The sequence below is a fragment of the Colossoma macropomum genome, unplaced genomic scaffold (assembly GCF_904425465.1).
Source record: "Colossoma macropomum unplaced genomic scaffold, Colossoma_macropomum, whole genome shotgun sequence".
Lineage (NCBI taxonomy): Eukaryota > Metazoa > Chordata > Actinopteri > Characiformes > Serrasalmidae > Colossoma > Colossoma macropomum.
This window is the reverse complement of record NW_023494901.1, coordinates 138,750-151,502: the sequence shown is the minus strand read 5'-3', so window position 1 is coordinate 151,502 and position 12,753 is coordinate 138,750. Positions and strand designations below refer to the sequence as shown.

The 12,753-nt window shown below is 40.5% G+C and overlaps 1 protein-coding gene across 2 annotated transcripts; it reads left to right on the top strand.

Annotated features, from left to right (window-relative positions):
• The first annotated feature begins 6,945 nt into the window (after positions 1-6,945).
• Positions 6,946-12,300, top strand: LOC118800479. 2 transcript variants are annotated; one of them, XM_036560728.1, is made up of 5 exons: positions 6,948-7,229; positions 9,657-9,754; positions 11,245-11,544; positions 11,640-11,939; positions 12,050-12,300. In XM_036560728.1, exons 2-5 carry the CDS (start codon positions 9,664-9,666, stop codon positions 12,271-12,273), a joined length of 915 nt encoding a protein of 304 aa, XP_036416621.1. In that variant the 5' UTR covers positions 6,948-7,229; positions 9,657-9,663; the 3' UTR covers positions 12,274-12,300. The 2 variants fall into 2 exon arrangements, with proteins under 2 accessions (XP_036416622.1, XP_036416621.1); XM_036560729.1 differs by lacking the exon at positions 9,657-9,754 and having other exon boundaries at positions 6,946-7,229.
• Positions 12,301-12,753: the final 453 nt, after the last annotated feature.

Genomic DNA, 12,753 nt, shown 5'->3' with positions numbered 1-12,753 from the left:
AGAGGTTTGGTACACAAAGCTGTGCATCACCCTCCTCTGTTAAAGGCCTGTTTGTTGTTGCTGTTGTGGTTGTTTATGTTGTTGTTGTTGGTTTAGATGTGTGTTTGTGCTGCCTGTGTTTTATTGTGTTGGGCTGTGGGATTAGTGGGGGTTTGTGTATCTACCACAGACAGAAGTCTGATAGCTGGAAGTCACTTTCCTGCTGTTCCAGCTGTTTTTCAATTGTTCAGTAAAAGATCATTTCTTTAAGCTGATATAATGGCAGCCTCTGGTTCTTCCTCACTGTTGACGGCACAATAACATATGAGTAACTTGGTTATAAACAAGGTTTCTTGTCTAAAGTTATTTTCGGGATGTTTTCTTGTTCACAAATTTAAGATATGTATCATCAGGTTTATTCAGATTTTCAAATACTGGTTGGATAGGCAAAGTGGTCTGAAACAAAACTTGAGCTGTTTTGGTCAAACAGAAAATAGGTCGATAATTTCCATATTGCCCCATCCTACATTTTTTTTATTTTATTTCTTCTCTTTGAGGTTCACTTATAACACTGGTGTGGTTTTATGTACCAAACAGGACCACAATATATTTTACATGAACATTTTCAACCTTATTTTCCCCCTTTAGAACGAGTCAGACTGTTTTTGTCACTGTGCCTTTAAGACTGATCTGAGATAAATGCTGCAGCTGAGTCTCCACTGTGTGGACTGGGCAGTGGACTGTGTGGACTGTGTGGACTGGGCAGTGAACGGTGAATGCTGAAGCTTTAACAGTGTTTATATGTTACTTCAGACTCTCGGAAGTAAAATTCGGTTTTCCATGATATGGCCCTTTAACCGATTTGTAGCCTATCAGTGCGCAGTGTGCGGGTCATGTGACCGGGAGAAGCCAAACTGCGCGGGAAAAGAGAAGAGGAGGAGGTGGGCGGACAGTGGCGACGCAGCTCCGGTCAGTACAGTAATACATGTTTTCTTTGTGTTTCCGGGAGTTCGGACACACTGAGGGTCAGACCAGAGAGAGAGCTGGACCTTTGAAGGGCTGTTAGTGCTAAAGTCTGTCTTTGTTCATTAACACCAGTGTGTAAACCACCCCAGTGAAACGTGATGAAGTCGGCTAAAGAAACAAGCGGCCTGTTTTCGGCCTGTTTTAAGGACTGTTTTCGGCCTGTTTTCGGCCTGTTTTCGGACTATTTAACACGCGTCTTGCGAAAACTAGGCTTTAGTTGTCCTCCTGTTCCTCAGCTGCTTGTTCGAATTATTCCGTTCCACCTTAAACTGTGCAGCGTAACTTCAGGTGCCTGAGGCGGTATAACAGGAACTGCTGTGCCTGGACTTGCAGAATGTCTCGGTTTGGCACCGCAGTAAAACTGGCCTGCGGTCAGTGACTCAGGCTCCTATAGTCTGTAGCTCCGTAAAGCAGTAAATCTGGCCTGCTGTCAGTGATTTAGGCTCCTATAGTCTGTAGCCTCGTAAGGCAGTAAAGCTGGCCTGCTGTCAGAAACTCAGGCTCCTATAGTCTGTAGCTCCGTAAGGTAGTAAAGCTGGCCTGCTGTCAGTGATTTAGGCTCCTATAGTCTGTAGCTCCGTAAGGCAGTAAGGCTCCTATCAGCTGTAGCTCCGTAAGGCAGTAAGGCTCCTATCAGCTGTAGCTCCGTATGGCAGTAAGGCTCCTATCAGCTGTAGCTCCGTAAGGCAGTAAGGCTCCTATCAGCTGTAGCTCCGTATGGCAGTAAGGCTCCTATCAGCTGTAGCTCCGTAAGGCAGTAAGGCTCCTATCAGCTGTAGCTCCGTATGGCAGTAAGGCTCCTATCAGCTGTAGCTCCGTAAGGCAGTAAGGCTCCTATCAGCTGTAGCTCCGTAAGGCAGTAAGGCTCCTATCAGCTGTAGCTCCGTAAGGCAGTAAGGCTCCTATCAGCTGTAGCTCCGTAAGGCAGTAAGGCTCCTATCAGCTGTAGCTCCATATGGCAGTAAGGCAGTAAGGCTCCTATCAGCTGTAGCTCCGTAAGGCAGTAAGGCTCCTATCAGCTGTAGCTCCGTAAGGCAGTAAGGCTCCTATCAGCTGTAGCTCCGTATGGCAGTAAGGCTCCTATCAGCTGTAGCTCCGTATGGCAGTAAGGCAGTAAGGCTCCTATCAGCTGTAGCTCCGTATGGCAGTAAGGCTCCTATCAGCTGTAGCTCCGTATGGCAGTAAGGCAGTAAGGCTCCTATCAGCTGTAGCTCCGTATGGCAGTAAGGCAGTAAGGCTCCTATCAGCTGTAGCTCCGTATGGCAGTAAGGCAGTAAGGCTCCTATCAGCTGTAGCTCCGTATGGCAGTAAGGCTCCTATCAGTTGTAACTCCGGAAGGCAGTAAGGCTCCTATCAGCTGTAGCTCCGTAAGGCAGTAAAGCTGGCCTGCGGTCAGTGACTCAGATTTCCATCGGCTGTAACTCTGGAACACAGTAACGCACATCTGAAGACACTGGTGTGTTCAATTAGTCCTGATTGGTGAATTCAGAAGACGTCATTCTCCACACCAAAATCCACCAATATTACACATCGGGGTTTTATTTCTAAAGCTTATAACTTCAGAAGTGGAGCTCTCAGATGATTTAATGCAGGTTCAGACTGTCCAGCTGATTAGTGTAAAATCTCAGTCCTGACTGTGTCCGTCAGTGGGCAGTGTAGACCATGAGCACGGAAAGTGAAAGAAAGTGAGATATTAGAGGGTTTTTTTTTTATCTTGGCAGGTAATTTTTACTATAAATTACATTAAAATCTGTCACATAACTGTGATTGACTTAGCAGAGCTAAATCTGTGAAAGATTCACAGTCAGATCTCGATCTGTTTCATTGCTCTTGACTTTGGAGTTTCATTGCATAGACGGACGTCATCGATAACTGTGCAAATTACCCTGGTGGACAAATTACTTGATTTGTGAAAATAATCACAAACAGATTTTGTGATATTTTATTGTTTTATACAGGTCTAGTTCCATTACCATGCATACAAAACTCAGTATTTGTATTATTCACCCAGTCATTTACATGTGAGAACATGAAAACAGGCTAGAATTGTTTGTCAGCCAGTGATTAAAAGATTTTGCATAAAAAAGCTGAAAAATATGTAATTTTAATTTTAACTTTGGAACACAGTTTAATACACATACACTACCAGTAATCATGCAGTGCTGGTTATTAGCTGATTTGTGAAAACTTTCACAAACAAACTTTGGTATATTTGAGTGATTTTTACAGCTCTGCTCACATTTTCATGTGTAATAATTTAGCATTTGGGGCAAATATAGAACATTAATGCATATAGCTTTGATTAATGATAATGTAAGATAACAGCAAACAAACTTATCTTTCTGATTTGTGAAATATTTCACGATTATATTTATGTTTATCAGTCTTTTATTAAGAAGTTTTGGCAGTAAGAAGCTGCTATTTGACTCTGAAACACTGTAGTCTTCTTTTTACAGTTTTCTGGTCCGCCTTAAATGCTGCAGTCATAATCACTGTACCGTCATAACAAATAGTTTTGCTAACAAAAAGAGAAGTTATGATGTGTCATAGCTAATAATAGCGCTATTAGTAGGGAACTATATGATGCACAAAAGCTCATGTGAGATGAAAAATGTGGAAAAAATTGTAGTGATATCAGGGCCAGAGGGCCAGTTGCAGGCTGACCCAAAGCAACATTTAGACTAAAAGTAAAAAGATTTGCTTTATTAAACATGAAAGAATAGGAGGAGTAAGATTAGGACCCTCTAAAATGATCTGAGATTTGAACTTGAATTGAGACCAAGGGTCCCGAGTGTTCTTCATCATTAAAGAACCCTGATCTGTTGTACTAAAGGGTCTAAATGTCTTGCATGGACCTGCATACAGAAGCATAGTATATAACACACAGCACAGTTATGTGCAGTAGCTGCGGGAGTGTGCGACTCACTCAGTGAGTGAGAAACTCTTTTCCCTCACAGACAGAAATCTGTCTCGGGGGTCAGTTGTGTTCTGACGCTGATTGTTCTTCTTTCTTTGAGAAAAGGGTCAGTAGAGTGTTATGAAAAATCCTTTTGTGTATAAGTAGAAAAAGGCCGCTTGTCTGTCAGCAGTACTGCATGTGTTTACAAAGTGTCTTACAGGTGTTTGGGTGGTTTATACCTGTTCACTCGCCCTGTGGAGTCATGTAGTTCATTTATTCGTTGAATTTGAATTTGAGTCTTAAGTACATGGAGACACATCAGTGTTATGGTTTGTGGTGATCAGCAGTGCAATACAGATAAAAAAGACAGTAAAACAAACACTTTTAATTCATTTACACAGAGCAGCTGTGCTCTCCAGCAGGAGCCCTTTTACTGAACTGTAGCCGCTGTAGTGCCCTTAATTTCAACAGAGGGGCAAAAAACGCACAAACCATCTCTGCGTCTTGCAGTAAATGCCGTCATATCTCAGTTTTCGCTCTTGTCGTTCAGCTTTAGCACTTTGTGGGGCTTAACACTGTTTAGAAGTGTTTTGGGACTGTTCAATAAAAAGGGCTGCATTTTGTGGTTATGCTGCTGGACAGTTAGGTCCATAAATATTTGCATGTTGACAGTGATGGTTATCCTAGGTGTCCAGCTCAACGTATTGGAGTTGAAATTAAATAATGAATATGCAGACTTTCAGCTGTAATGTGAGGGTATTTACATCCGAATTGGGTGAGTGGTGTAGGAATTAGAACCATTTTCATACATAGCCCTCCCTTTTTAGGAGATCAGAAGTAATTGGACAAACTAACAATCCTTTGCAGTCAATGACTGCCTGAAGTCTGGAGCCCATGCACGTCACGAGATGCTGGGTTTCTTCACCAGTGATGCTCCGTCAGACCTTCACTGCAGCGAGCTTCGGTTCCTGCATGTTCCTGGGCTGTTCTATCTCCAGTGACGCCTTAAATAAGTGAAATGCATGCTTGATTGGATCGGGGTCAGGTGATTGATTAGGCCATTGCAGAACATTCCTCTTATTGGCACTAAAAACTCTTGGACTGTTTTTGCAGTGTGCGTCAGGTCATTGTCCATCTGCACTGTGAATTAATGTTGAAGCATTTGGCTGAATGTGAGTAGACAATGTAGCTGTATACACTACAGAATCCATCCTGCTGTTTTTTACAGGTTTTTTTAGATGTCTTTTTTTGGGAGGGGGGGGTGATAATTGAAAATGTGGCTAGACAGCTAAATAACAATAACTCCATCAACATTTAATATGTGTGACCTAACTGTGTGTACGGTTAAACTTTAGCTGTATAGTAACACTGTCTCATTTTTGATATTTTCCTCTGATGTTTTGAGTTTGCTTTCTGATGTTTCCCAGCTTGAGGGGAACCAGTGGTGAATCCTGACAGTTCAGGTACTTCCTTACTGTATTTAAGCACTTTCTATTTGTATTTCTGTATTTTTGTGTTTCTATGTATACTTTTTCTTCACTTACACTTAATTTCAAAATAAAAGCCCTTTAACAAGTTTTATTCTGCTTAAGTTGTCACATGTTCCCTCAGACCCTGTACATATTCATCTGTTTAACTCCTTTCACATTGGCTCTTTATCATCTACTCTCTTATTCTATTTACTCTAGTTTTTTACTTTTATTTATAAATGTTTAATTTAATGTTTAATTTTGAATATTTGTTTTTAGTTTTGTGCTAGTTTTGTGTCTCACATGAAGAAAACAGTGTCCTTCAGCAGAATTCACCAAGCAGCTGAAGTGAGCTGGGTTGGGTTTGTGTGAATGTTTGAAGAGAAAAAGAATGTCAGTGGGACGTTTGGAAAGCTGTGGAAGGATGGAAGAGTTAAAGTGGCAGCAGGAGCACAAAACTAAAAATTGGACGAATTAAATGTTACTGTACTTACTGTAATTGCTGCTGCTGAGCAATTTTGATAAAATGTAATATAATGACATTCTCCAGATATATCACATTATACAACAGTTAGTTCGGCCACGCAAGCTGATTGGTTGAGAGTCGTTCTAACTGTGCTGTTATTTCACCATAACATCACGGTTTTTTCACAAACACTGTATCACTCCACTGAGACACCGTTGCTAAGCAACGACTTTGACAGCTGTAGGAGACGCTCAAGACATTTGAACATTTTTACTTCTTACTTTGCCACAAACAGAAAATGGACACTTTTAAGATCACATTTGACCAACAGCCTATTTGGTCAGACTCTGAAGATGAGACGACACTAAATTCCCAAACTGTCATCACCACTGAGCAGCTTTTCAGTCGGCAGCTGTGACAGAAGAACAGCTAAACAACCTGGAATCAGCCAGAAATGAACCCAACACCATTCGCCAAACTAAATGGGCTGTAAGATGCTTTACAGACTGGCTGGAACAAAACAACATTAATACTGATCTGGCAAAAACTGACAAAACTGAGCTAAACCTGATATTGCGGCAGTTTTATGGCTCAGTCTGTACTTCTAAAGGCGAGGCTTACAGCAGGCTGAGCAGCGAATGAGCGGAGTTCGTTACTCTGACGTAGCAACAAGCTGCTCGTTAAGGAACTATAATTTGGTGAAGGAACTGCGAACATTAAAACATTAAACGCCGCGTTCACGGCCCAGTTTATTAATTTATTACTGTATTTATTTAACTGTTGTATTAAAGCAATAGAACACTCGAGGAGTGTGTTATCGCCAATAACATCACGGCTGTGATGATCTACAGCGACCAAATCACAGCCGTGATGTTATTTCGCGATAACACACTCCCTCTGTGTTCTACTGCTAAAATATCCCACTGTTTAATATGAACACCTGTTTACAGCACACAGAACTGAACAAACCATAGCAGGTCCGTATTTAACACTGTGAAATTCATAACTTTAATATCTGTGTTGCTCTGTTCTCTCTCACACTCATAGTGATGTGTCGACTCGTGTTGGTGAGCTAAGTCAAATGATCTGACTCACTGACTCCCTGACTACTGTTCCTCTTCTCAGAAGAAGGAGGAAGAATCAAGCAAAGGAAGAAAAGGAGGAATGGAGAGAAGGAGCAGGAGGAAAATAGGCAGCTTATTCTTTTCAACATTATTCAGTTTTCTATTTACTAGTGATAAACTGAGATTTACAACAATTCAGTAGCTCAGGGGTGTAAAGTCAAAGTGTTACAGCGATGAAAGGGTGAAACAGCCACTGTTCAACGACTGTGAAGTTTTATTGTGTTTTACTGATCTTTAGAAGACGCACCATCTCAGCCTAAAGCACAGTGAGTACTCAAACAGCCAGATTACATTTGTTTACATGTGTTTCAGTTTATGGTCTCTCTCTCTCTCTCTCTCTCTCTGTCTCTCTCTCTCTGTCTCTCTCTCTCTGTTTCTCTCTCTCTGTTTCTCTCTCTGTCTCTCTCTCTCTGTTTCTCTCTCTCTGTCTCTCTCTCTCTGTTTCTCTCTCTCTGTCTCTCTCTTGTCTCTCTCTCTCTGTCTCTCTCTCTTAGACAGATGTTGGCTATCTTTATCTGTGTGCTGCCAGGTTAAAACATCTCTTACCTTGTTTCAGGGTTTAGTTTCATATCTGGGAGTTTCCACAGTTTGTGATAAATATAATATAAGCTGATTCAGATCTGGGGACGGTCACAGCACTGCGTTTCTCTCAGTTACTCAGAGACTATGTGGACCAGTTTAATCAAATTTATATATATTAAACTTATATCTGTCTGCTGATTAGGCATCCCATTTACAGATGATGACACACACATCATTCACAATATTTATCTGAATGGAGGAAGTCAGATGTTGCAGCTGACCCTAATGCAGATCAGGGACGGCTGCAACATGTTAAAAATGCAATAGATTTCACTAATTAACTTCTGTTTTTCATCTCAATAAGCACAGTGTTCTGAAAATATATATTGTTTTACAATAATATTATAGAGTTATTGATTTAGTAATATTTGTGACTGCCCTGACTGTCCTGACTGTCCTGTCTGCCTGATTATATTTGAGGCTCGTTCCAAAGCACTGAGTGGGTGCCCTCTGCTGGTAACTCTCTTCATCACTACTGGCACTGAAAACAAACAGAACACAGTTTCAACTTTTGGTGATTTATTCACCGTATGATTTATTTACAAATTAATATATTGAGGCCACGAAACTGTGTGTCGTAAATATGTTAATTCATGGTTTCATGGCCAAATTCTGACATTTGATGTTTACACTTCATTTCTTTCTCTCACACCAGGGGAGCACAAACTTTTGCATACGACTGTATTTACTTCAGTTGTTTAAAAAAGAAGGCTGTAGAAATCCTCTGAGTGATTTCCTTCTTTACATGTTTACTTTGTTTGAAAATCTGTAAATCAGTAAATCATCATTACTGCACCAAAACCTGCAGTCAGTCACACGTGTTCTTCTTAATGATTATTATTTTAATATTAGTTCAGTGAATATGTGGAGTAATTCTGTGGGAAAACAGCAAATTTCTGTTAGGAATAAAAATTATTATCTAACAACAAGTTTTAGCAATGATTTCCTTGTAAAATGTGGAATATACTGTGAAAATTAGAGAAAACAATCCTTTCCATCTTCTTCTAACATGTTCCATGTTGTATTGCAGTGATAGTTGGTTAACCCCCTCATCATCCATACAAATTTATACATAGTGTTTTCTCTGCTTTACACCTGATCCAACTAATCAGCTCAATAACAGCCCATTAGTGAGTTACAGTGAGTGTGTTAAAGCAGACAAAGCACTAACATGTGCTGGACAGTGGGCCTCCAGGACGGAGGTTGAGAAACACTGATTTACATTGTTAAATATATTATATTATTACCGAACAAGCTGATAATAGCATCTATCTGTCTCTGCTAATAACAGTGTTAAGGCCTGCCGGAAACATTTTATTCCCCTTTAAAGCAGATGTGGTCAGCATACAGTCTGTTGTGTGACTGACTGGCTGAACGACAGTGCATTTAAGTCTAAGTGCTTAATAACCTCAGTGATGCTGGGAATTTTGAGAGAGAAATTCAAGGGAGAAAAAATAGTAGTGGCCTATATGGTGAAAATGTAATTGCACCCTCCTGGTTTCTTCTGTTTTTGCCAGTTTGTCACATTTAACTTTTTAAGATCTTCAAACAAGGAGAAGGTGAGTAAACACACAATACAGTTTTCAAATAATCATTTCATTTTTGTAAAGAAATTACCCAACACAGGCCAGAAGGAAGGTTTCAGAGTGGCCTAGTCAAAGTCCTGACCTGAACCCCACTGAGATGCTGTGTCAGGATCTTCAACAGGCACTTCATGCTCAAAAAGCTCTCTAATGTGGCTGAATTAAAGCAGTTCTAAAAGAAGAGGGGAACAAAATTCCTCCACAGTGATGTGAAACACTGATTTCCAGTTATAGGAAGTGTTTGGTTACAGTTTTAGAGGGCAGTTACTTTTTCACACATGGGTGATAGAGGTGTTGCAAAACTTTCAACCCCTTATAATCACAAGATTATTACATACTAAGACTTATTATTCAGTAACTACAGGAATTTCAATGCAAACTGACTGAGCTGTTCTTAGATTATAATAGTGTGTAATACAACTTTGGGCCATAAAAGGGGTTAAAAAGGTCTCTTCTCTCCTCTCCTGGTCAGTACTGATGGTGTGTGTGTGTGTGTGTGTCTGTGTGTGTGTGTGTGTGTGTGTGTAGGTCAGACATGCAGTCCTGCAGTTCTGCTCTCTGTGTCCTGATCTTACTGACCACTACTGTTCTTGTTGCTACATGGGATCTTACTGGTCTTCTTACTGGTTTGTGAATCAGATTTTCTGTAAGCAATGTTGGTATAAAAAATTTCGATCATTAATATTAAACTCACAGATTATTGTAACAAAACTCGTGACTGAAATGTGAACCTCTGATTGTAAACAGTTCTCTTGAGTTCACATGATGTCGAGCCCCGGCCAATACATGTACAAGTACTTCATTTCTGTACTGTATTTCTGTCACTTAATGTGATACTTTTTATTTCTACTCACTACATTTCAAAATAAAAGCTGTACTTTTTACTCCCTACATTTTCAAAACAGGCTTGTTACTTTAGTTTTATCAAGCTATTTATTTATTGATTTATGTATTTTTTAATCAGACTATTGTATTCAGGCACCCAGTGAAGGGCATATCAGAATTGTACTGGATGTGAAATGGGGGAGGGGTAGGAGGAGCAGAGTGAACCTGTGATTGGCTACTGTGTTTGAAATAACCTGCATCCCAGGCCTTAATCAATACCGGACTGCCAGTGGGCCGTTTACTGTGAGCTAATGTATAAACTCACACATATAAGCAGTACAATGGTCAAACTATACTACATCCAATTGTATATCTGTAGTAATTTGGGGGTTAAACCAGCCACTCCCACTTCAAGTGAGACAGGCCTGGTTTACTGATTGTTAATGAGACTCGTACAGAAGAAAGAGCTTCATTTACACCTTAAATGATGTAGTAGTTACGTTCAGGACTTTTCAAGGTGGAACAAAAATCTGAATAAGCTGACTTCAGCCTCGAGAGATTAGTGCGACTGTGTGATTCTAGCCACAATATTATCCAGTCTGGTGCTGACTGACAACAGGCAGCTCTACAGAGTTCATCACATCTGCTTCAATCCTTCAGTTTGTTATCAGCCCAAAACAAACATCTAACCTTACTTCAGTGTATTGAGTCACAGGTAAGACAGAAATAGACCATAAACATGTTTGATGCTTGTTGTGGCAGGATGCCTTTGTCTACAGTGATTAGGTTTATGTTTTTAAGATCGCTGTGTTGGTTTTCCTCATTGTCGCACAGCTGTTTGATTTAACTTCCATATTTTCCACTGTGTCAGTAATCTGTGTTTTTGGCTTCAATAATTATCAGGTTTTAAGTTTGTACATCTTTAACTTTGTATATGTACTAACTTTGTGTACTTTTTAGATTCTTGTAAAGGAAATCAAACATGTAAACTTGTTTGGCTGCTTTAGACAAGCAGATGTTTGTGAATGATGATGCATGCAGTTCTAGTATAAACCATTATGTACGCTCAGTTTCATGGAAGTGTATCTTTAACTCTCAATGAAAAGATTTCCTGTTTAAACAATCGAATCAGAAATTATTTTTAAATAAATATTTTTTCTTTAAGAACATTTATAAACATGCACTTTTGTACTTCTGACACCTCTGATGTGGTACTTAAAGTACTGAGGAGGAAGTTAGTTCAGTTACTGATTAATTTATATTTATCCTTTTGTTTGATTCTGTCTTTCAGTGCCTCTGTCAGCTGATCCTCCAGTGAAGGTGAATCTTCATGACTCTGCTACTCTGCCCTGCTCTGAGAGATGCTCTGGTTTGGTCAGATGGACTGTGTTCCATAAACGCAGTGACACTCTGGCTGAGTGTGATCAGACTTCATGTAGATCAGTGAAGGAGGGATATCAGATGATCCATGATCAGTACCTGAATGGGAATCTCTCTCTCACCATCACTGACGCTGATTTCAGTAAGAGAGGCTGGTACACGTGTGACTGTGATGGTAAAGATCTCTGTGATCTGAAGCTCCTGATTGAACGTAAGTGTCCATCTGGTTTTTCAACTGACCGTTACTGACAGAACTCCAGTGATTTAGATGCTGAGATTTATATCAGATTTGTTTTTTCTCCTCAGCGCTGAACACCACAGTTCAGATAGAGCCTGGAAAGTCTCTGGTGCTGGAATTGGACGTATCAGATCCAGTGGAGGTGCTTTATAACAGCACAGATGCAGCTGGACCATCCAGTGGTCAGATCTGTACAGTGGATGGACGCTCAACGCAATGTAGAGAAGACTATAAAGAAAGAGTGTCGGCTGCTCTTGAGCTGAGAGCAGTGATTCCGTCTGATAGTGGAGTTTATACTGTAATGGACGAAAGGACTGACGAAGTCATTCACACCTACACAGTGACCGTGGGGTCAGCAGGGGGAAGAGGTATGCTATTCTATGATCTCTGAACCGAGCAGGAATCTGCTGCTGAGCTTTAATGATGGTGTTCAGTTAAAACTCACTGTATTACAAACCTGTGTGTGTTTGTTTTGTAGGTGACCATCCAGATCTAGATAAGGGAGCTGCTGTATCAGCGTGGAGTTTTACACTGATTGCTGTACTCCTAGTCATCTGTGCGGTATCAGTGGTGGTGATTGTGCGGCTGAAGAGAGAAATTCAGCAGCTCCGGATGAAGGCCGAGGTTTTAATGAATGGACACAGTGACCACGGTCCAGAAATAGAGAGACTGTCACCCCCCAATAATGTCCAGGGAGTCTGAGAGATCATCACTAATCAGTAATCTAAATCCTGCTGTCTGTTTCTCTGTTTATGACAATAAACTCTTGAATCTTGTATCTGTTTTCATTGATGTTCACAACTGAGGCTTCTGTTATTTTGTGCTGGTGCTCCAGTACTTCAGATTGCATTTGTAAATATTTTTTTAATTCAATGCACATTTTGTTTGTTTTGTTCATATACATCTTAAATAGCTCTCTTTACCAATCAAAATCATCTTACGCAATTCTGTTCACCAGTCAAAAGCATCTTACATGACTTCATTTGACCAATGAAACGCACTCATATGTATACTGAAAACTACAGGTACCTAGCTATTGACAGCTGTGGGCTCTGCGGAACCACTGATTTCAGCTCGTTGCTGGACTGCGATGGCTCAAACAGACGACACTGTGGAAGGAGAGCACCCTTGGCCTCATATCGAGACAATGTTTTCTCTACAGGCTACCAAAACCAATAGTTA

Coding starts and splice junctions, on each gene's coding strand:
- LOC118800479 (XM_036560728.1), top strand. CDS start 9,664: ATGCAGTCCTGCAGTTCTGCTCTCTGTGTCCTGATCTTACTGACCACT. Junction 9,755..11,244: donor TCTTACTGGTCTTCTTACTG/GTTTGTGAATCA, acceptor TCTGTCTTTCAG/TGCCTCTGTCAGCTGATCCT. Junction 11,940..12,049: donor GGGGTCAGCAGGGGGAAGAG/GTATGCTATTCT, acceptor TTTGTTTTGTAG/GTGACCATCCAGATCTAGAT.